The sequence below is a fragment of the Sparus aurata genome, chromosome 13, assembly GCF_900880675.1.
Source record: "Sparus aurata chromosome 13, fSpaAur1.1, whole genome shotgun sequence".
NCBI lineage: Eukaryota > Metazoa > Chordata > Actinopteri > Spariformes > Sparidae > Sparus > Sparus aurata.
Window position 1 is genome coordinate 21,608,226 of NC_044199.1, and position 21,821 is coordinate 21,630,046.

Sequence of the window (21,821 nt, forward strand, 5' to 3'; positions counted from 1 at the left end):
CTTGTTGGCTCCTTCGAGCCGGGACCTCCAGCATGTCCTGGGGCGGTTTGCAGCCGAGTGCGAAGCGGCTGGGATGAGAATCAGCACCTCCAAATCCGAGGCCATGGTTCTCGACCGGAAAAGGTGGCCTGCTCCCTCCAGGTGGGAGGAGAGTTCCTGCCTCAAGTGGAGGAGTTTAAGTATCTTGGGGTCTTGTTCACGAGTGAGGGAAGGATGGAGCGTGAGATTGACAGACGGATCGGTGCAGCGGCCGCAGTAATGCGGTCTTTGTATCGGTCCGTCGTGGTGAAGAGAGAGCTGAGCCGAAAGGCGAAGCTCTCGATTTACCAGTCAATCTACGTTCCGACCCTCACCTATGGCCATGAACTTTGGGTCATTACCGAAAGAATAAGATCCCGGATACAAGCGGCCGAAATGAGTTTCCTCCGCAGGGTGGCAGGGCGCTCCCTTAAAGATAGGGTGAAGCTCTGTCACCCGGGAGGAGCTCAGAGTAGAGCCGCTGCTCCTCCACATCGAGAGGAGCCAGCTGAGGTGGCTCGGGCATCTGTTTCGGATGCCCCCGGGACGCCTCCCTCGGGAGGTGTTCCTGGCATGTCCCTCCGGGAGGAGACCCCGGGGAAGACCCAGGACACGCTGGTGTGACTATGTCCTTCGATTATGAGAAATCACTTTTTTCAGTCAGTTTTGGACAGGGAAGGCTAAATTACCCATGAGCCTCAGCCACCGTTGCTATGGAGACGAACGTGTTCCACGACTTCGCTATGCGTTAACGTTACCATAGACTGTATAAAACAGTGCCTTAACTGTTACAACATCACTGCCTGATATCAGTCTGGACCCGGGCAAACAAAACCGTCATTTATTTCAAAATAATCAAGATTGTGTGTGTGTTCATGAAGTCGCCCCCTTCACACACACACACACACGCACGCACGCACGCACGTAGAAGGCTCCACGCCCAGGGGTGTCTGCACACAAGACGACAGCCGACAGCGGTCACTCGGCCGTGTGCCCGGATCTCCCGCCCCCGCCCGCGTTCGACTATTGTTTTGGCTTAAATATCTGAAATAAAACAACATATTCACTTTTTGTTAACATATATCATCTAGATGCAGTGTGATTACTAGTTCGGCTGTACTAGCTGTTTCATATATTCAGTAGATATGTCATTATACGACCCTATCAACAACCCTACCTCAGAAACCGGAAGTACTACAACTATGATGCTGATTTGTATCAAACTAAATGGCGCGCCTCTATGGAATTGTAGTTTTTTTTTTAAATATTAGTGTTTTTCCAATAATTGGAAGTTGTAAATACTGATTTGATAGTATATTAAGCGGTTTAAGGGGGTGGTAAACACATATGTGAAATCAAATTTTAAATATGTAATTGTTAAATGGGTGAGAATTAATTTTAACCATATTTGACAGCGCCCCCAATTGGTGACTATACTCACATGATAGCTGAGATCAAAAGTTCTCTAGAAAAGTTTCTCTTATGTCTGTAGCCCCTTTTTTTGCTGAATTATAAACATTCAAACTTGCACCAATGTCAAGGTTCAAAGGTCAGCATTTCAAAGCAGGAGCCATGTAGAATGTTCATACTGACATATGTTACTCTCCAGGTCGAGACCTTTCCAATGATGTATTTGGTTTAGCTCCACATCAAAGTTTTAATTTTTTCGTTTCGTGGACACACACCATCCCAGGCCTAGTTTCAGAGAGCACTTTGAAGGCCCCGTAAATTAAATGAAGCTGTTTGTTTGATTGTTTGTTTATTTTTTCTTTTTCAGTGGAAACAGTGACCAACATGAGTCACTTTAAGAGCTTATAATACTGCTGAGAATCTAGGGCATTACTACTGGCTTGGAGGAAGGAGGGTTTCCATGGCTGAGCAGCTGCATCCAAGCCATACTTCAGCAAGTGCAATGCAAAGTGTCGGATGCAGACTCTAGAGCAGTGGAGACGCGTTCTCTGGAGTGACAAATCGCATTTCTCCATCTGGCAATCTGATTGATGAGTCTGGGTTTGGCGTTTTTCATGAGAACGGTACTTGTCTGACTGCATTGTGCCAAGTGTAAAGTTTGGTGGAGGGGGATTATGGTGTGGGGTTGATTTTCAGGAGCTGGGCGTGGCCCCTTTGTTCCAGTGGAAGGAACTCTGAATGCTTCAGCATACCAAGAGATGTTGGACAATTCCATAATCCCAGTTTTGTGGGAACAGTTTGGGGATGGCCCCTTCCTGTTCAACATGACTGTGCACCAATGCAAAACCAAGGTCCATAAAGACATGGAGGCGAGAGTTTGGTGTGGATGAACTTAATTGAAAAGTCCTGACCTCAACCCGATAGAACACCTTTGGGATGAATTAGAGCGGAGACTGAGAGCCAGACCTTCCTGTCCAACATCAGTGTGTGACCTCACAAATGCACGTCTGGAAAAATGCTAAACCTTGTGGAAAGCCTCATCAGAAGAGTTGAAGCTGTTACAGTTGCAAAGGGTGGACCAACGTCATATTAAACCCTATGGATTAAGAATGGGATGTCACTTAAGCTCAAATGTGAGTCAAGGCAGGTGAGCAGATACTTTTGGCAATATAGTGTAGCTCACTCTGTATTTGTATGGAAGCGTATTGCTGCCATGTCAGAAAAAGAAATACAGACTAACAGCACAGCCTGGGTCAGGGGTCATGCTGGAGACAAATAGTCCAGTGCTGCCACAAGCTTCATGCCTGGCACCCTTGCAAGCAGTCCCTGCGAGGTCATAGGCTGGGGGTAGGAAACCTTTTTATATGAAGAACTACACTGGGTTGAAAAATCACTGATGGGCCAGGCAGCCTGAGTTGTGCTAACTCATAGTTAGTATGCTTGGAGAATAAGTGGGGGCTGTGTATTTCGTGAATAATGCAACACTTTGATGACAAATCCAATCTGAGGCCTTTGATCATTAAGACATTGGCCGGATTAAACAGGTCACATGTGACCTACCTTGCAGGGCCAGGTCTTAGATTTCCCACCACTGTCATAGGCCTTAGTAAACCACCCACCTGTTATGTCATTCCAGGGTGACCGGATAGATGTCTTCAGTGTGCGGGCACATTCCCTATTGTCAGGGAAAACATAGGCAACCTACCTCTGTCCCTGGTTTTATGACGAGAAATGATTAGATTTTTAAATTAAATTGATGGCCAAGCTGGAAATGTTCCCGGCTGTCTCAGGCTCATGTCTCCAGTTTTGATCTGTGAAGTCTGATCACCTTATGTCATGCACATACTGTATGTTGACACAGATAACGAGAAAATGATTTGTGAAACTTGACACAGATCTGCCTGTGTATGAGGCAAAGAAGATGAAAAAGTTGCCTTTCTGAGTGGCACTTCAAACGCTGTGTGATTTCAATTCACTTGCATATTTGTCCATATAATATTTCCTATTATCCAATTACAGTCAAATTTAGTACTTGTTCTGTCACTGCATGCGACTTTCTGCTATCTCACTTTTGCCATCAAATACAGCACATAAGATGTAAAGGATACAGCCAAACAGGTTACAGAACATAGAGGGCAAACAAAGATTTTTCAAGGAATAATCAACGTAATGCTTCATTATTCATCAAAATTTAATCAAATTGTTCACACATATACATACATACAAAATAAACAGTAGGGAAAAAAAAGTAGTAGTAGGTGGTGTTAGCAGTTAAGCTTCATGGCCGGCTCCCAGGTGTCCTCCCAGATTCTGTCACTGTAAATAGTGCACAAGTCATCTTACACACAGCATACACAATATAAAAATATGGTATTGTGTTGCAAAATAGTTTTCTAGGTCATTCATTTTATAATTTGTTTCTACACTTGGTCCCTTACAGCTCTCAATGCGAACTCAAGACTTGTGACTCAGCATTTTGTGCGCATGAGTGCCTTCCAACCGAAATCAGACCCCTTCACAGAGAACAGTTAGCTTCATAGTCCATGGTACGGTTCGCGTTTTGTGTACTGCTAACAACACGACCCTTCCCATAGAACACTGGAACATGCAGACCAGCCAACAACTACTCTTCGGGCTCAAGTCTGAGTATATATCATCTGAAGCTGATAAATAAAGGTTTGCCCTTTTTCTGTTAGCTAATTTTATTGTGGTTTATTTTATGTGGTATTTGTCAAACAGCAGTCATTTTGTTTCTTGTGAAAACTACTGTACCCATAATGCAGCAGAGATCTCCAGGTGGGAGAAGTGTGAACAGAAAGAGGGCTGAGGCCCAAGTCATTGTTACATAATGCAGCAAAACACTGGACACTCAGTCGCTTGGACACAGTCATAACACCTTTGAAGTTCTGTGTCAGGTTAACCATGTCGCTATGTAATTCATCGCCACCACAGTAGGGGGCACAGAAATGTCGTAGGTGGATCCTTACAATAGTATCTGTCTGGCACCACAGAGCCCTCTGCGTCAACGTGGAACCCTGAATTGGGCTAAAGACCCCATCAGAGCTAAAGTGGACTAGTAAGTGATCTGAGTCCTCTTTAAGTGAACTCATTATGTGAACACAACTGAGTTATTTTGCTTCAGTCAACTTCACGGCCCATTTAAGAGGACTGAGTTTGGTTTTCAGCAGTTTTCACTTTGAGCAAAATGACTGCAGTTTGGCAAACACCATATAAAATCAACCAAATAAGCCAAACAGAATTAGCAAATGTATAGGGCAAAGCTGGTTTGAATGGTAGCTTCAGATGTCATACGACCAAACCTGAGCCAGAAGACTTACTTGTACTACATGTTCTCATGTGGTCTCAGTTCGGCTCACTTCAAGAGGGGTCTGAGTATTGTTGGTGTGTTCCTTATGCCCAAAATGGCTGAGTCACTGGTCTTTGTTCACTTTGAGGGTTGAAAGGGACCAAGTGTGAAAACACTAAGACTGTGTGTGTAGCTATGGTATATAATAACAACTATATTAATATTATACTACCCATTTAAATGTGTAAGTAATACTCCATCATCATCTTTAAGTAAAACCGCAGTTACATAAATTCATAGGGCTAAGGTATGGATGAATGAATACGTATTACATATACAGAATAAGCCAGCACTTACCATGAAGGGCAAGGCAGCCAGCGCACCTTGACCTCTGCCTTCCCCTGCAGACACACACACACACAAACTTTATCAGTTTAGTGAAGTTACCATAATGATTTTACCATTCAATTAATGTTGTTCAAACTTGGCTCTCTACACTGGCTTGAAAGCTCAATAATAATGATAAAAAAACATCTGTTGTGGCATACCATTTGCATTGTTGTTCTTGGCTAGTATTTACTGTATGTAACACTTGTAAGAGGGTTGAGATTTGCTTCAGTGTCACTGTATTGTCATATGTGGAATGACAGATGAGCCAGTCAAGAGATTATCAGACAGCCTCATGAAAATATGGTTCTACATCTTACCCCATTCATCCGTCTTGCGATGATTTTGTCAATTGGGAAGACTGTCTGTCGCCTGCATTTTTTGCAACCTTAAATGACAAAAGCAAAAAACAGTTTGTCGATCAATAGATCAACAAGTAGCAGATGTTTGGTGATCCTGTGGGTATTCCAAAAGTGGTGAAGCAGTGTCATGCTGGAAAGCAGCAGCGTAGGCAAACAGAGCAATACAACAAAAGAGCTAGGGAGCAGCCAGCTACTGGCTAACAAGGGGGGGAGAGGTAAGAAGAAGCTGGCAGAGAAGTTGGATGGGACAATGTACACTGTTGTACAGTTTCTTAGAGTAGCCTTATGCAGTCTTGTGTGCTTTTGTAACGCCTTTAATGTAACAATGCCTATGCCATAAAATGCCCACAGGTACAGAGTGTAGTTTGAGTCCAGCCTAAGGTCATTTCACAATCTCAAGTCCCAAGGGGCAAGTACATCAAAGCACATTTTCTGTAGTGACTTTAAAATGCTGAGCTGACACAAAAAGCTTAACCTTAAACTATAAGCTAGTATTGCTTACTTTATACTTATTTGCAGCCTTAGTGCATTATCATAAACATTCACCTTAAGGTGAACCGAACTAATATCTTTTATAGTGGACCAAAGCAAAAAGCACTCCATTCTATTTGTGCACACATTATGAGTTCATCTCAAAGAGGAGGACTCAGATCTCTTCCTGGTACACCTAAGCTGTGATGGGGCCTCAGTTCTCTAGTGCTTTGTGGGCTGTGTAGTCGCTCTGCGTTGGCTGTATCATCAACGTCCTTATATGCATGTTATGAACTCTCTGGTATTAGCAGTGTTGGGCACGTTACTTTTAAAAAGTAATTAGTTTTAGTTACTAGTTACTTCTCCCAAAAAGTAACTGAGTTAGTAACGGAATTACTCCACTATAAAAGTAATTAGTTACCAGAAAAAGTAACTATTGCGTTACTGTTATTTCTTCCCCCTTTTGAGCTTGGCAGTCATTTTAGGCATCTATGTATTTAGGAAATGTCTCTCTGCATGACCGGCTCCTGTTCTCCCTGGTATTTTACCAATGAGTGCTCTGAAGGAGTCTGAGTCAGCTGTTGATAACGGGAGCAAGTTCTCAACAACATACCTGTCTATCACTGCATTCAGTTCAGTCTGTGTCACAAGTTTTTGTGAAACTGTTAGTGGAGCTCACGTTAGCCACACCTGGCCTGCTGTCATCATCAACAGCGTCAACAACTGAGTTTTTGGCCACTAGTGTTGTAGAAGCGTGTGCCGCTGAGAGATGCTTCATTAGATCAGAGTTGCTTACAACGGACGAGGACAAAGGAGATTAAAGTAGTGTCTGTACTTCCACTTTGAAAACGTTAACTTTCCCTCCGGACTTGCCATTGCCGCAGTTCAACTCAGCTAGTTTGTGTGTATGAGGCTGCTGTGTGCGTGTGTGGCTTGTGTGTAAACTGAACATTGCAACTGATTGGCTTAAGAACTCTCACTCTATCTTAGAGAGCCAATCATCATCACTTATGCGGTTGCCTCCTGCCTCACCGGAGGAAAAAAAATACTGCTCTGCAGCTCCAATGATCAGCTTCAGTTTGCAATGCGCCACATTTAATAGTCGGTAACGCTAACGGGGTTGTAACTATGGAAATAGTAATTAGTTGGATTACCTGTTACTAAAAAAAAAGTAAAGACGTTAGTAATGCTGTTTATTCTAACGCCGTTATTCCCAACACTGGGTATTAGGCCATCGTTCATTATCAGCTTAATTATAATAATGACAATATATCATGTTTAGTATTTTTTTTTTGCTTGTTTCATAAACATAAAAATAAGTATACCATTAATGTCTGGGTGTTTTCATATTCATATTGTCCCCTTTAACTGAACCAAACCTCGTCCTTTTAAACTGAACTAAGAAGTGGACCAAAACAAAAAGAAATCAATAATCTTTATGTTCACATTATGAGTTCTCTGAAAGAGGACTCTGATCTCTTTCTGGTCTACTTCAGCTCTAATGGGACCTCATCCTATGCCTATTCACACTCACCTGCAGCTGGGGCTGATCGTGTGTCTCCTGAGCGTGTGGCTGGGGCTGAGGGTGCAAGGGGAAAAGTTAAAGAATGACATTTTCAGATTCTTGGGGGAGGTGCTGATATTGAAAATCAAAACTGAGCTGGAGTGATACTGCTATTGATAGCTAAAATAACAGTTTTCCCAAAAGTTTGAGTGGATAGAGAGATAATAAGAAATGGTGATCCATATCACTGTATATAGTGTAGTTCACTGACTTATTTGTTGTTGGTATGATCAAAGTTATTTATCATAATTAAGCATTTTCTGAAGAACAAACTTGTTGGTTATACAATTACATATTAACTTATTGGAACAGGTAAAGTTCACCTGGGTTAATTTGTTTTTGGCTAATACAACAATTAAAAAAATATGGGCAAATTTACAGATTGGGTGCAACAAATGTGTACTTAAACTGTCTTTTCTTTTTCTGTGGCTGCTTAGGGTCTCAGCTGGGGCTGAGAGTGCAAGGGGAAAAGTTAAAGAATGATATATTCTCAGGGGAGCGGCTAAATTAATTGAAAGAGATGGAATTCACCTTGTGTAACTTGTTTTAGATCAATACAATGAATACAAAAAACATAGGGCAAATTTACAGATTGGGTGCAACAAATGTGTACTTACTCTGTCTTCTCTTTTTACATTCCTGGGGCTGGGGAATATGCTGGGGCTCCTGAGGTTGTGGCTGGGAGTGAGGGTCCACGGGATAAAGATCCAAGATTAAATATTTCTGGGCTAGTGGCTGGTCTTCGGGGTGTGGCTGGTCTTCAGGGAGGTGGTGGTCTTCGGGGTGTGGCTGGTCTTCGGGGAGGTGGTGGTCTTCGGGGTGTGGCTGGTCTTTGAGGAGGTGGTGGTCTTCGGGGTGTGGCTGGTCTTCGGGGAGGTGGTGGTCTTCGGGGTGTGGCTGGTCTTCGGGGAGGTGGTGGTCTTCGGGGTGAGGCTGGTCTTCGGGGAGGTGGTGGTCTTCGGGGTGTGGCTGGTCTTCGGGGAGGCGGGGCTGGGGCTGATCTGTTGTGGAGACCCAAGTAAGCAAACATTTTTATTCTGTACATATCGTTAGAAGAATCTACAGACAACAGTAATGAACTCTGCATAAAACTAATCTTACCTTTTATTTTGAGTATAAACTCATAAGCCGTCTTCATGTTGTTCAGGAAGTCGGTTATGCTTTCATTTTTTGGCAGATTCGTCACTACATCTGCCACCCACTTGCCCTTGCTATCCTTGTGACTGGTGAACAAGATTGGCGTATAGCCCAAGGCATAAAGTTTTTGAACCTGAAATGAAACAAGCACATTACCACTACATCATTAAACTATGTATCTACATAAATTGCAGTCCATCTACTATTTAAAAAGACCCAATCTGGCAAAAAAATAGTTTTTATCACTTTCCATTTCATTAGCGATATACTGTGAAATTGATACACAGAACTATTCATTCATGAGGATTTTTTATTGCAACTGCCAGTGCTCCATTTCGTTTGAAATAATTGATCAGATGTTGTGCCAGTACTAAAGATCGGTTCCACTCATTAGATTACTAGACACACAATTGACATAATCAACTTCCTTCACAAATAAGTTTCTTTTTTTATCTTACACAAAACTTTACCTGTGTACAACCAACATTCACATAGTGTAATGTGCTAAGTAGTGGTGGTGTAGTGAATAGAGGTCTGGGTTTCTAAACACTGTGAGGCTAGTTTCACATCGCAAGACTCCTACCCCAGTGTGGACTGAGGACAGTCTTGAACTGATATCCTAACCCTTTAGCAGTCTCTTTGAAATAAATATGGAGACTAAAGAGTGTTAAAGGTTTATGTGTGGGCTATGCAGTGGTTTAGTAGTTTGCCTGTGTTGCTGGCCATTTACTTGGTGAAAATCTTGAGTAACTAAGAAAAAGACTGACATAATTGTCTCAAGTGAAAAAATTAGGAAATGTTTTTGGTGGAGTATACCAATTTTAGAAACGGTTTGGTGTTGTGTACCAGGATATTGTTAAAATTACCCACAAAGCCATTTAGAATACATGCCGCATTCATTTAGGACCTCTGAAAAAAAAAGTCCACAGCTTATAAGGCCAACTTAAACCTGTTACATTTAAAAATCCTATATTTAAACCTCATCTTCTGTTAATTCTCAGAAATTGACCATGGTCTGAAAAACATGATGACAAGAATTGATAGAATTGACAATAACATTACATTGTGGGCGAGTTGGAGCAGCGGTTAGCATCCCCAACTGACATCTGGGAGACTGGGATTCGATCATGTCACTTTGGATAAAACATCTGCTAAAAACCTGTCACTTTTACCTTTAAATACATATTAGATGCTAGGTACTACTTGATTCTTGTTTTTTTATTCCCACCCCATATTCCAAAAAGCATGTAGATTCCAGATGTTTATCTCAAGTTCGTGTTTAACAGATGAAACTATTTGTTTTCTTCTGATCTATGCATCTACAGATGGGGTCCTTGCCCCATCACACATTATCAACGAAAAGTGACAGAAATCATGTTAGGGGGGCTTTCTGTAGGGAGAGAGATCTTATATTCTGGACTGATGGAAATGATCCCCTTAGGACAGACAGATGGGTGTGCATGTTAATGTAAATACTGTATGTACTTTGAGTTTCACATTGATTACCACTCAATTCATGAAGTATGAGCATTTTTACTTACAGCAATATTGGAGGAGGCCACCACCCGCGCTGCATTCCTTTGGTTGATGACACCCTGCCCCCACTCACTCGTGTGGTGGTCTTTTGATTTTTGCAGCTTAACGTTTCTGCAAAGGCTTTTAAAACAGGCACTGCACGATTTACTGTTGGCCTGATTCGGCACCTGGCAGTAAGGGCAGGGTCTGAACTTTGGCTTTGTCATTCTGAAATGTACAACAGACACACAAACAAAATATCAATATTATACTGTATATCAAACATTGATGCAAACACATGTATGCTCAAAAAAGACAAAGCATTCATGCACATTCAGGTGGGCGAGTTGGAGCAGTGGTTAGCATCCCCGACTTACATCCAGGAGACCATGTCGCTTTGGAAAAAAGCGTATACTACATATCTGTCAACTTCACCTTCACCAAACAAAACCCTTCACAACTTGGACTCAAATTGTGGTGATTATATTGTAAGTACTGATTGCTATGTTATATTGAAAAAAATCTACTTGTGACACCTGTCTCAAATGGCTGTTTGTTGCCCATCTATGTGTAAAACTGAATAGGCCTACAGCTTGGGGATGGGCCTACTGAAATAGCATGCTGAATTTTCAAACTAACAGCCATATCCTGGCAATAAGTCCCTTCAAGTTTTAGATATTAGCTTACTTTAACATCTACACCCAGCAAATAAGAGTAAAGAAATGTAAAAGTTACAGTTACTTATTTGGCATGCTACTTTATCCTGAATATTGGCCTAAAAAATGACATTTTCAAGAAAGCAGTATGCTTTCTAAGCTAAGAGGCTAGCCTATATTGTGCAGTCTCATGCACATTTCATTTGGTGGAACGAGGTATTATATGTCTCTATCCCATGAAATTGATACAGTGCACTCAGGACGACAATAACGGTGGTTTAAGATGTAGGCTAAATACAGTACATTTTCAACTTATTGTTTGCATGCATGCTGTAGTTACTTCATACACAGTAAAGTTGTACTTACGTAGCAGAGTCGAAAAACGCAATGATGGTTGGGACCGTTGTACACGCCGTGTATAACGTTACTGACGTGTCACCATCAACGTAGTTGGTCAACATAATGTAAGAACTTGCGGCAAAATAAATCATCATAAAAAATATGCATTCTTCTCAATTTCCGCAGTAGGACGGAGTATTAGGGCCAGACTAAGAGAACAAAATATTATTATTATTTTTTTGAAATTACGAGAATAAAGTCATAATATTACGAGAACAAAGTAGTCAGTTTATGAGAACTCCTCTCGTATTACCGTATTACGAATTTATTCTCGTAACATTACGACTTTATTCTGGTAATATTACGACTTTATTCTCCTAATTTATTTTATTTTTTCCCTCTTAGTATGGCTCTAATACTCCGTCGCAGTTATCCGATTCCACATACTCAGGAGCTTAATAAGAAAATATATACAAGTCAAGATAAACATCTGTAACATAAAATGCATCACCGGAAACCGACACTTCCAGCGCAGGCAAGCTGCACGTTATCTGACCCCCTTGCATCAAAATCCACCGATGAGGGATTTGCGTTCAAATTTGTCAGATGACCCTCTGCGTCGATGTCCGACGTAGAGGGGGTACCCTCTGCGTCGGAGGTCGACGACAGGGGGGTATGACCAAACGTCAGTATGTGACGAGTAGGGATGAGACTGTGTTGGCACCAGAGGACTGCTCAAGTTCCTCAGGTGCTCTCCTCTGTAATGACAAAATAAGATCCTTTGTATTAAACAACCATTCGACCATTACAGAGGTCGGCTGTTAAAAATAAACATCAACCGCACGATGATGGTGTGTAAACAATTACCTTCCTGCCCTTGCCAACAACGGTCCACTCAAAGGGGTTTGATGGACGAGGTACGGTGACCTCTCCCTTCACAACCACCTTCGGAACAACCTGCCTACGAGGCGGCGACGTTCTGGGAGCAGGCTGAGGCTTTGGTGTCGGAGGATGCAGGAACTCGTATGCAACACTCCACAGCAGCCCGGCAAAAATGGGCATGCCGTCACTATCACTGAGGTGAACCTGCAAAAATAATGACAATAAAACAGCTTAAACGATATCTGCAATAAACTTGTCATTCAACTACAGAGAAAATGTAGACGAGACTATATTTTACTTACACCATCTTTGCTCCACAGCTTAAGCCGGTCCATGGGGAAATGATCAGCAAAGGAGAAGAACCTGACACCTAAAAAGACAAATATCATCAATTATACTAACATCTCTATGCATTTCATTTAAAGTTTGAGATAACACAACCGTAATTATTATGGAAATTATAACTTTCATTCAAACAGTCTGCCTAATAACACATCATCCATTATATTGTAACTGCAGTTAAACTCTACTCTTTTTAAAACTTACCCATACGTGCTGCCACACGGCGGAACTCTTCACGCAACAATTGCTGCTGATCGACTTCAACAGTCAAACGGGGTGCAAAGTCTGTGACACACACCTGTAGAGTAAAGTGGTTGTTAATAACAGAATAAAAATGTTCTGATACTGTCATAACTAATGATATAAATATACATTATTCTGCAACAGAAATCAATATATATATATATATATACACACACACACACACACACACACACAATAGAATATAAACCTACGTTAGGCCATCGCGAGCAGGCACTGAGCAGGAGCTTAGCAAAATCTGCCCCAGCCTCGTCGATGGTCCTGCTGGATGTCAGGTTGTTGCTTGGTGCAATGACCAGGACTGCGTCAGGAGTCCGAGGAACAGCAGCATGTAGCAACTCGGTCCTCAGCTCCATCGCACAGGCCCCGGGCGTGCACATGAGGCCAAAGGAGAGTGAGCCCTCTGGCATCGGGACAAAGCCATCTACGATTGCGCGTAGATGGGAATCACCGACAACAAGAACAAACTGGAAAAAATAGATTTGATTGTTGTAGAATGAAAATCACTAATAAACTCTTTTATTTTTATCTTTATTTTTATCTTTATTTTTATCTTTATTATTATTATTATTATTATTATTATGTTACCTTCTTGTCAGGTGATTCGCACGGCAAGACCAGCTTGTGCTGACGGCCTGTCAGCAACGACTTGTGCCATTGTTTCACAGCATGGCGCTTACCAGTGCCAGACTCTATTGATAAACAGAAAAATAACAAGATACACATTCTTAATGAAGCCTTTCAAATCATCATCACAAATCATGTAAACACAACACACCTTGCCACTAAGAAAATATGTATAGTGTACACATCTAAGGAAAAGATTTACATACGTGAGACAGAGGCATTGGGAGGCTGCTGCGGTTCCACGGCAACCTTTCGCCATTCGACCAGATTTTTTTTGGCTGCCTCCGAACGACGAAAAGACTTGCCCCGTGGCATCTAATAACATTTAAACAATTGATTATAACATTACAACTCATCTGTAGCCTGAAATAATTGGACAAAATACATCTTAACACGTTTAACAAGCAAGCAGTGATGGGAGAAGAAGAATTAAGATTGTTACTTGAAGTGAAACTCTCACCAAAATGCAACCAAGGCTTTTTTGTTAATGTATACGAGTCAAACCTTCGTGTAAAAGGTATAATTATGACAAAAGAGGCACTTTTAAGATTGACCATATTTTCGCTCAAACTCATTATCAATGGGAGTGCATGGGCCACTTTTACACTAGCATTAAAACTGCTATTTTTAAAACACTAAGAAGGGTCAACACAACATGAAACTTTGCTCATAGTATCACCATGGTCTCTACACATAGCTCAAGTGCACCACATACACTACCCAGACATTTCGATACCCGAGTACATCTGGGCTGAACTGACGACAGCTAGAGGAAGAAGCTACTGCTAATGTGAGTTGTTCAAACTCTCTTTTTGTAAATTCTGGGTACACAAACAATGTTATCAATTCTCAAATTCATGTAGAGACCCTGGTGACATCACTTCATGTCATTTCATTTATGGAGGGCAATGTGAAGACTGTGTGGTGAGTCTGTACTTCTCTTCAAAATTACTATCAATAATATGGTATGCACATAGAGTAGATCTGAATGATCTACTCTATGTGCATACCATATTATTGTCAACTGTATTATCAACTTGTTCACGTGAACTTGCATTAGATGTTACAAATATGCAGATAAAGTGTATAAAACCACGAATTGATCAAAGTACAGTGACAGGTCTGAAGTCTGCTGTGAGCACAAGGCCCTAAAATGGCTAAAATGTCACCTGTGTTACCTTTCAACTGTGATAACCATTCACTGTAACACTGTATGAAATTAAATTTGTTGAATCTAAATAAAAAAATGTTTTATCAACAAAAGGTTTCTCTTGTTCTCCTGTCCTGTAAACTGTGTTACTCCTCTCAACTATGTTACAAGTGGTCTTTGTATGATGAATAACTCTAAATTCAGTGTAATGTGGATTTATGTTGAAAAAACGTTCATGCATCATCATAGCATCTCGCAGAATGTCCATCATAAAGCTCAAAAGTCAAATTTTTAAATAAGTTTGACTGATAGCCTCAAAACCCCTGGTGAATAGACTCAAACACTTTTCAAAAAAAGTGTGTCATTAATTGTGTAGCATTTCATAACATTATGTTTTATATGACACAACATTTGTCCATAACACACTTGACAATATAATGAATCAAATGTTTATTTTCATTAACATTAAAAAAGTTATTTGAGCTTAACCTTTCCAATTCATACATTTAGCGAATTAACATTGTATACTATGGAAAAATGTAGTTGATTTATCGAAAATAATTACTGATATTTTGACTTTTTGGTTGAAATGAAATCTCCTAATCATAGAATGACTACATAGCTATATTAATACGGATATTACTGAAGACATGTTTACAGTTGGTTCTACAGTTTGATCATATTGCTAAATTAGGGGTAGAGTGCATGGTGAACTCAATAACTTGCTTCTTTTTTTTTACTCTATACGTTTCTCTTTTTCTCTGTCCTGCACTGAAGCGCAACATCGCCCGCGAAGTTCAAAAAACTACTCCAACCAATCACAGCGCAGGACGCCCCTCAGTTGAAAGTTCATCCCGACAAGCACAGCGCGACCGCGAAATTCAAAATATACTTGCGCAAATCACAGCGTAGTAACGGAATTCTTTACCAGTGTGGCGTTATGATACTTGAAATTTATTTTGATATTACATAAAATGAATACTGTCTAAAGACTTGCGTTGCTAGTAGCTTATAGCTGATTTAGCAAACAAACCAAAGGCATGTGCTACCAAACATAACCTATGCTAACAGCCAACCAGCTCTCCTAAGACTAACGTTACAGATAAGCCAGCATCGATGACACATACCATAACAGCAGGAGAAGATTCATTCACTTTTAACTTGGTTAGAAAAATAACTCGAAGGTTTCTGCTACAGAGCAATGCTAATACTGTCTGCTAACTTGCTCTCTCATCAGATGTACAATGATTGAAGGTCAAACAGGGTGACTTTACATACAACCAACAGTGTTAAAAACAAACAAAAATAACAGCATGACAGTCATTCACAAACCATAACTTACACACACACAACTTATCTTACTAAAGTTTGCAGTTAAGTCTTATGCTAACGCATTGTAAATTCAAAACTCACTCACCGTATTGAGCAAGTCCAAACTCCGGATGAAGAAAACAATGCTGCTGTCTTAATCCGAAATGTGTGGGAATGTATGTCAGTATCTATTTGTATGTTTGTATGTATGTGTGTATGTGTGTGTATTCTCTATGTCTCTATCTCTGTCTCGGTGAGAACTTTAGCAAACTCCAGATAGGACTCTCGTCTCCAAAGTTTTTTGCTAAAGGGACCGTTAACTGGGTTCAGCGTTCTTTTAAAGGCTAACAGGTGACATGCAACCAGCCAACCAATCACGGCGCAGCAACGTCACCCAGCTAGCGATGGTGTATGTTCTTGGTTGAGACTGTGATAAAAAGAAAATTTGGTCATTAATTATTTACTGGGTATTATTAAGGGGGATTAAACAAATATTTTAGCATGTATAAATCTGTGAAATACACACATGTTGTGTGTATGTTTACTGGATCCTTTCCCCCCTCCCCACTACATTAACTTAATGGTAGAGTCCTACACTACCGGAAGACAACACACACATTGTCAAAATACAGTAATTTGCAAGTAAATTATTTGCTTTCTTTTATTTCTCATATAAAGAGTGTTCATGCCGGCAATAATACGACTTTGCGCTACATTAAAATAAACTATTAATTCAACACCACTTACTACAGGCAGGGACCGAGACTGACGTAACTCCAGCTATTACAGCGATCGTATGTCATTGACAGGCAGCCGGTTAGCAACGCTAACATGTTATAATACGTTTAAACAGCAGTACATCCACACGTTTATCAGCCTGCACAGGAAGACAGTAATGCAAGCAGTGATGAAGAGGATTCGGCATTATCACAGAGCACACACCTAGATGTCTCCTGTCACTCTTGGCTAAATCAATGATACCTATGAATCCTGCAAATGTCATGAAGATGAAATAAAAGTTTTGGGACTAGCTAACTCTGCCTGTGTCCACTATGTATTGCTAGAAATGACCCTTCAATTATATCTGATGTTGTAGTGTATGATGGGGAAAAAACAACCTGCAAATGTCATGTACTGACATTATATATTTAAAGCAGTCGTCACCATCCACCATGCCGCCAAACAGTACTGGTGAGGGGATGCACTGCATGGGAGAGTAGCACTACCTGATATACACTGCACAAAGTAGGGGGCTATCAACAGTGTACTCGCAGCCAGGCTTGACACTTCTCAGACACTCACCTTGACTCTGACTGGTTCTTTTGATTCGAGTGGCAAAATCTTGCAAACCAAGACACACTGGCTGCACCCACAAACAGTGGAATTTTTTCACAGTTGATGTATTTCTTATTCTACTCTCAAATCATAATGACTATTTTAGCCAATATAACAAATAATGCTTGTATGGACAAATAATTTCTCTTCTTCATTATAAAATCAACCACATCACACAAGCAACACTACAACATCACAAAAATGTCGTTTCTTATTTTTGAAACCCACAAATAACTAATGGCTAACACTAACACATCTGGAATGCTTTTATTTTTTTTACCCCATAGTCTTAATATTACGATTGTTGTGTGTGTGTGAACACTTGTGACAATTTCTAACACCCTCAACATCATAGAAAATGTATACAAAAGGAAGCAAACACGTATCTAATCACCAACATTTATTTAACAGTTACATGAACACGAAGACGAACACGAAGACGAAGATGAACACAAACACAAACTCTTGTCATTCATCTCCCCACACCTTCTCCTAGAACAAATAAGAGAAACAACACAGGCAAATACATTATTACACTCACATATAAAGGCACAGCTTGAATGTAACAAAATACCACATTTACAACTTACACTCATCCACCATCTCCGCCACTCCTACAACAAATAACATAAACAACACAGGGAAATACATTATTACACTCACATATAAAGGCACAACTTGAATGTAACAAACTACCACATTTGCAACTTACCGTCCTCCACCACCTGCACCTCGCCTACAACAAGCAACATAAACAACACAGGCAAATAAATCATAACACTTCAATTACACTCACATATTAAGGCAAACCTTGAATGTAACAAACCACTACATTTACAACTTACCCTTCTCTATCAGTGCGTTTACGTGACACTCAAGAAAACCGAATTACTGCGTTAGTCTGACTATGATCGGATTTTTAAGATGCATGTATACACCTTTGTCTAACTAAACCGGATCGGATTTCTCATAGTCGAATTACACCACGTAGATTATTCGATTGAAAGTCGCATTACTCCTGCATGTATACGTTTCCAGCGGATCGGATCGGATTTTGCGTTCTGCGCAGGCGCGAGATTTTTCCCCGGGGCCGTGAGCCGGAAGTAGACGGGCGGCGGCGGCTTTCCTCCGAAATCACGGCAAGAAAGAGCGCCAGAGTGCACCTAGTTTGTGTAATTATCATGTACACCATATACGAAGTGTACAACTTCGTCTCGCTCTTCGTACGCCATCTTTCTTGAATGCCGAGGCAGCTGGTGACGTAAAGAGGTCAGCCGGAGGTGCGCCGTTAACACTAGTTGAAATGGGTACAGCGCCACCTAGCGTACCGGGGTATGACATGCTTTCGGCCAGTAATTCGATTTTCTCACTGGCATGTATACTCGGATAATTGCAGTTGTCCGATTGAGCAGCATAGTCGAACTATGGCTGTAATCTGACTAAGCTGTGCATGTAAACGCACTGTATGTCAATTCCAACCTGCAGCATTTCTGCATCAGTAAGCTCTGCAAATACACACAATCATAGTGTTCCGTTCCGTTCCGTTTTCTTTCCGCTTATCCATGAGGGTCGCGGGATGTTGCCGCTTTTTTCCCCCCTAAGGGGGGTTGCGGGGCTTACTGGGGCCAAATCCAGTCTTACTCTATGGGCGTAGGCCAGGGTACACCCTGGACGAGTCGCCAGCTCATCGCAGGACCCTTACTGATGGCAGTGGCTGCCTTCACAAGGTGCCAAGCTGCACATCAGGAGCAACTTCGGGGTTCAGTATCTTGCTCAAGGATACTTCGACTTGTAGCTCAGTCCCGCCCTGGGGAGCTCATAATCATAGTGTTAGATGAACTATTTGACTTTTTCCCACACTCACTTTCAGGGATCATACACATTTTTCTAGGTCAAATTCAAGCACTTTTAACAGTAATTTTCTATTTTTTCCCTTTTCACACTTAAAGCTGATGATGTCAATGCCTGATGTGACGTTACAGAGACAAACTAAAAAGTCACATTTCCGACTGGTGTTAACCAACTGGTGTGAGTCACTCGTTTGCTGACAACCTGTCAGCAGCATGAAAGATTAATACTAAATGTGTCATCAGTCCAAGTTGCATCAAATTTGACCTTCTCCTCAGCCATCCTTCTCTGTTCCTACCAGACTGCATGTGTAACGATACACACACAGGCCATAGAAGGTAGATACAGTCAGCCGGCATCACGTAATGTCATTAATGCTGCATTAATTATTATTTAACGTTTTATGGTTTCCATTAGGGCTGACCTCCAATAGTCGACTATTCGATTCGGAGAGGATCTTATTTGACTATGAACCTCGTAGTCGAATGGTCCGAAAATGTTGTTATCTAAACAAGACCGTACAATTCTGACTATATGGAGTGCCCACGGCTGCTGAGCGTAAATTATTACATAGAATGTTTTTTTTTTTTAGTTATATAAAAGCCTATTTTGATACAAAATCTGCCTACTTTCTGTTAATAAAGACTTCAAAATGATGTGTGCGTTTAAACGGTAGTCTTAGCTTCTTACTACATATTAATAAATCACCCACTGCAGTTGCACAATCCAAAGGAGCGGAGGTGAGCAGCACACTACAGTACCGTTAGCATTTACGGATTTATTGGCTCACAATGGCTACTAAGGCCCCGTCCACACAGGCAAAAACGATCTTTTTTTCTTATTCTTCCTCGTCGTTGTTTTAAGAATATTTGTGTCCACACGGATCCACTGAAAACGACCGAAAACGCTGTAGTTCGTATTCTAGGCCTATAGGTGGCGCTTCACGTTCACCAAAAACGGAGAAGAAGACACAGAGCATGCACAGAAAGCTTGCGCGCTATAAACAAACAGACAGTTGACGGAGAAACCGAACACAAGAAGAAGAAGATGAAAATGGCGAGTGGAAGGAAACCAGAATCGTTTGTGTGGACTGTTAATGAGGTCGAACTGCTCCTGCGACTCACACTCAACTCAAGGCAAGTAAGTTGCAAGAAAGCTCAATAGCTTCTGCAGCACGAACATGAGCATGTAGTCCGCCATTGTTGTTGTTGTTGTTATGAGACATCGCGGGGTAACTTACTCAAAAAGTCTAAATTTACATTTTATGTGACAGGAGAGCGCAGACTCTCCCATTGAACAAATCTGCCGATCTTTTTTGCAGACATTGCATGACGCAGTCTTTCATTCCGTCATGGTCTTAACCATACTTTGTAGTTATCATTTTCAAGCCAACGCTTGTTAAAATGGCACCCTCCCGGCATTTGTCATTTCCTGCTGTCTGTCTTCGATGGGGGCGGAGCAGGGCCACCGGATTGGCAGGTTGCAGAGAGGCTCAACACAGCCCAGGTGAAAACGTTCAGATAGAGTTCTCTTACTGATTTTATTTCTCTGTGTAATAAACAAACTATCCAGTCTGATCCCAAAAGTTATAAAGTCAAGCACTTTCAAGCACTTAAACTTAGTGCCAAACACTTTTGAGACCTTGAAAACACAACATTGAAATTCAAGCACTTTCACGGATTTCAAGCAGCCATACAAACACTGATTTTCCATGTACTTATACTGCTGACTCACAGTTACTGAACTTACCACTTCGAGCAGCCATCAACTCTTGTTTGAGTTGCTCATTCTCTGCCTTCAACTGCTGGATGGCACTTTCGAAGCTCTCAGCACGCTTCTTAAACCACTGCACCTGCTGCCTACAAGCCCGATTTTGCTTGAGAATGCGGTCAGCCATCCTCAGTCCAATCTCCCCCGCTTGCAAGCTTTGCTTATAAAGCTCTCGACGGGGCACAGCCTCATTCAAGCACTGATACTGCAACACACACAACATACAAACACTTCACCGACATAAATAAACATTACCTGTTACCTTATATTTCCACCATACACGTAGACACTCAAACTCACATATATATTTTTCTAATGTTTTACACTGTTTACAGCTACAAATATATATATGTACATATATATATATACACATACATACATACAAAGGCTTATAATGGTAGCCTACTATAACTTCAATTTGTTTTTTGCATTTATTATATAAAATATAGTTTATGTCAGAGGTTATACCACTTCACTCATAAAACAGAAGACAGATGCTAACTACCAACTAATTTCTTATCTTGATTTGCAGACTTTGTTCATTTTTGTCTCCATCATTGTTATTATTATTACTTTGATTATAAAAAAAAAATTAAAAAAATCGGTGTATTTACAAAATACATACAATTACGTGCATGTCAACGTTGGTAGATTTTATTCACCCAGATGTCACATTTACTTGTCTGGTTATTGTAAACACAGCTCCAATAATTAAATGTCATTTATCATCACATCTGTCATAACCTTAGTGGCTATCAACATGAAACGCCTGATTCAATACTTACAGACATCAACTGCATTTCTTTGTTGAAGTTCATGGCTTCGGGATCCTTGACGAAGGTTAACTTGGAGGGTGAGTGTGGGAATGCCATGTCTATATTTCAGTACAGAAAGACACAACCCATTCACATTTAAATATCAGTCAATCACAGCAATAACAACACACTTTTTGACATTACTTATAACTCGCACTTTTTCCATTCATGTATTCATCCAACAGTAACGTTAGCATGCTTTCGCTAACGTTACATCGTTAACTAGCTAACCGGCAATAACTTACTCCATCCATACACACTTTCAAAACTATGTCTGAATACTAAATCAACTACCTTGATATCTGTCGGTGCCA

General features: G+C 40.9%; 1 protein-coding gene across 1 annotated transcript; it reads right to left on the reverse strand.

The window, feature by feature from the left end:
* Nucleotides 1-8,247: 8,247 nt before the first annotated feature.
* On the reverse strand, nucleotides 8,248-21,564 carry LOC115594713 (uncharacterized). Its single transcript, XM_030438928.1, has 10 exons — nucleotides 21,478-21,564; nucleotides 20,672-20,897; nucleotides 17,787-17,810; nucleotides 17,561-17,566; nucleotides 13,240-13,343; nucleotides 12,846-13,118; nucleotides 12,595-12,688; nucleotides 12,351-12,418; nucleotides 12,034-12,252; nucleotides 8,248-8,520 (listed from the first exon to the last, which is right to left on the reverse strand). Exons 1-10 carry the CDS (start codon nucleotides 21,562-21,564, stop codon nucleotides 8,248-8,250), a joined length of 1,374 nt encoding a protein of 457 aa, XP_030294788.1.
* Between the last annotated feature and the right edge of the window lie 257 nt (nucleotides 21,565-21,821).

What these genes read in the sequence shown, in the direction of transcription:
- LOC115594713 (XM_030438928.1), bottom strand. Translation starts at nt 21,564, where the DNA reads ATGGCATTCCCACACTCACCCTCCAAGTTAACCTTCGTCAAGGATCCC. An exon ending in AAGAAATGCAGTTGATGTCT is followed by an intron (nt 20,898 to 21,477) that starts GTAAGTATTGAA and finishes TGTGTGTTGCAG; the next exon opens with TATCAGTGCTTGAATGAGGC. An exon ending in TTGTTGGCAAGGGCAGGAAG is followed by an intron (nt 8,521 to 12,033) that starts GTAATTGTTTAC and finishes TCTCCACAACAG; the next exon opens with ATCAGCCCCAGCCCCGCCTC.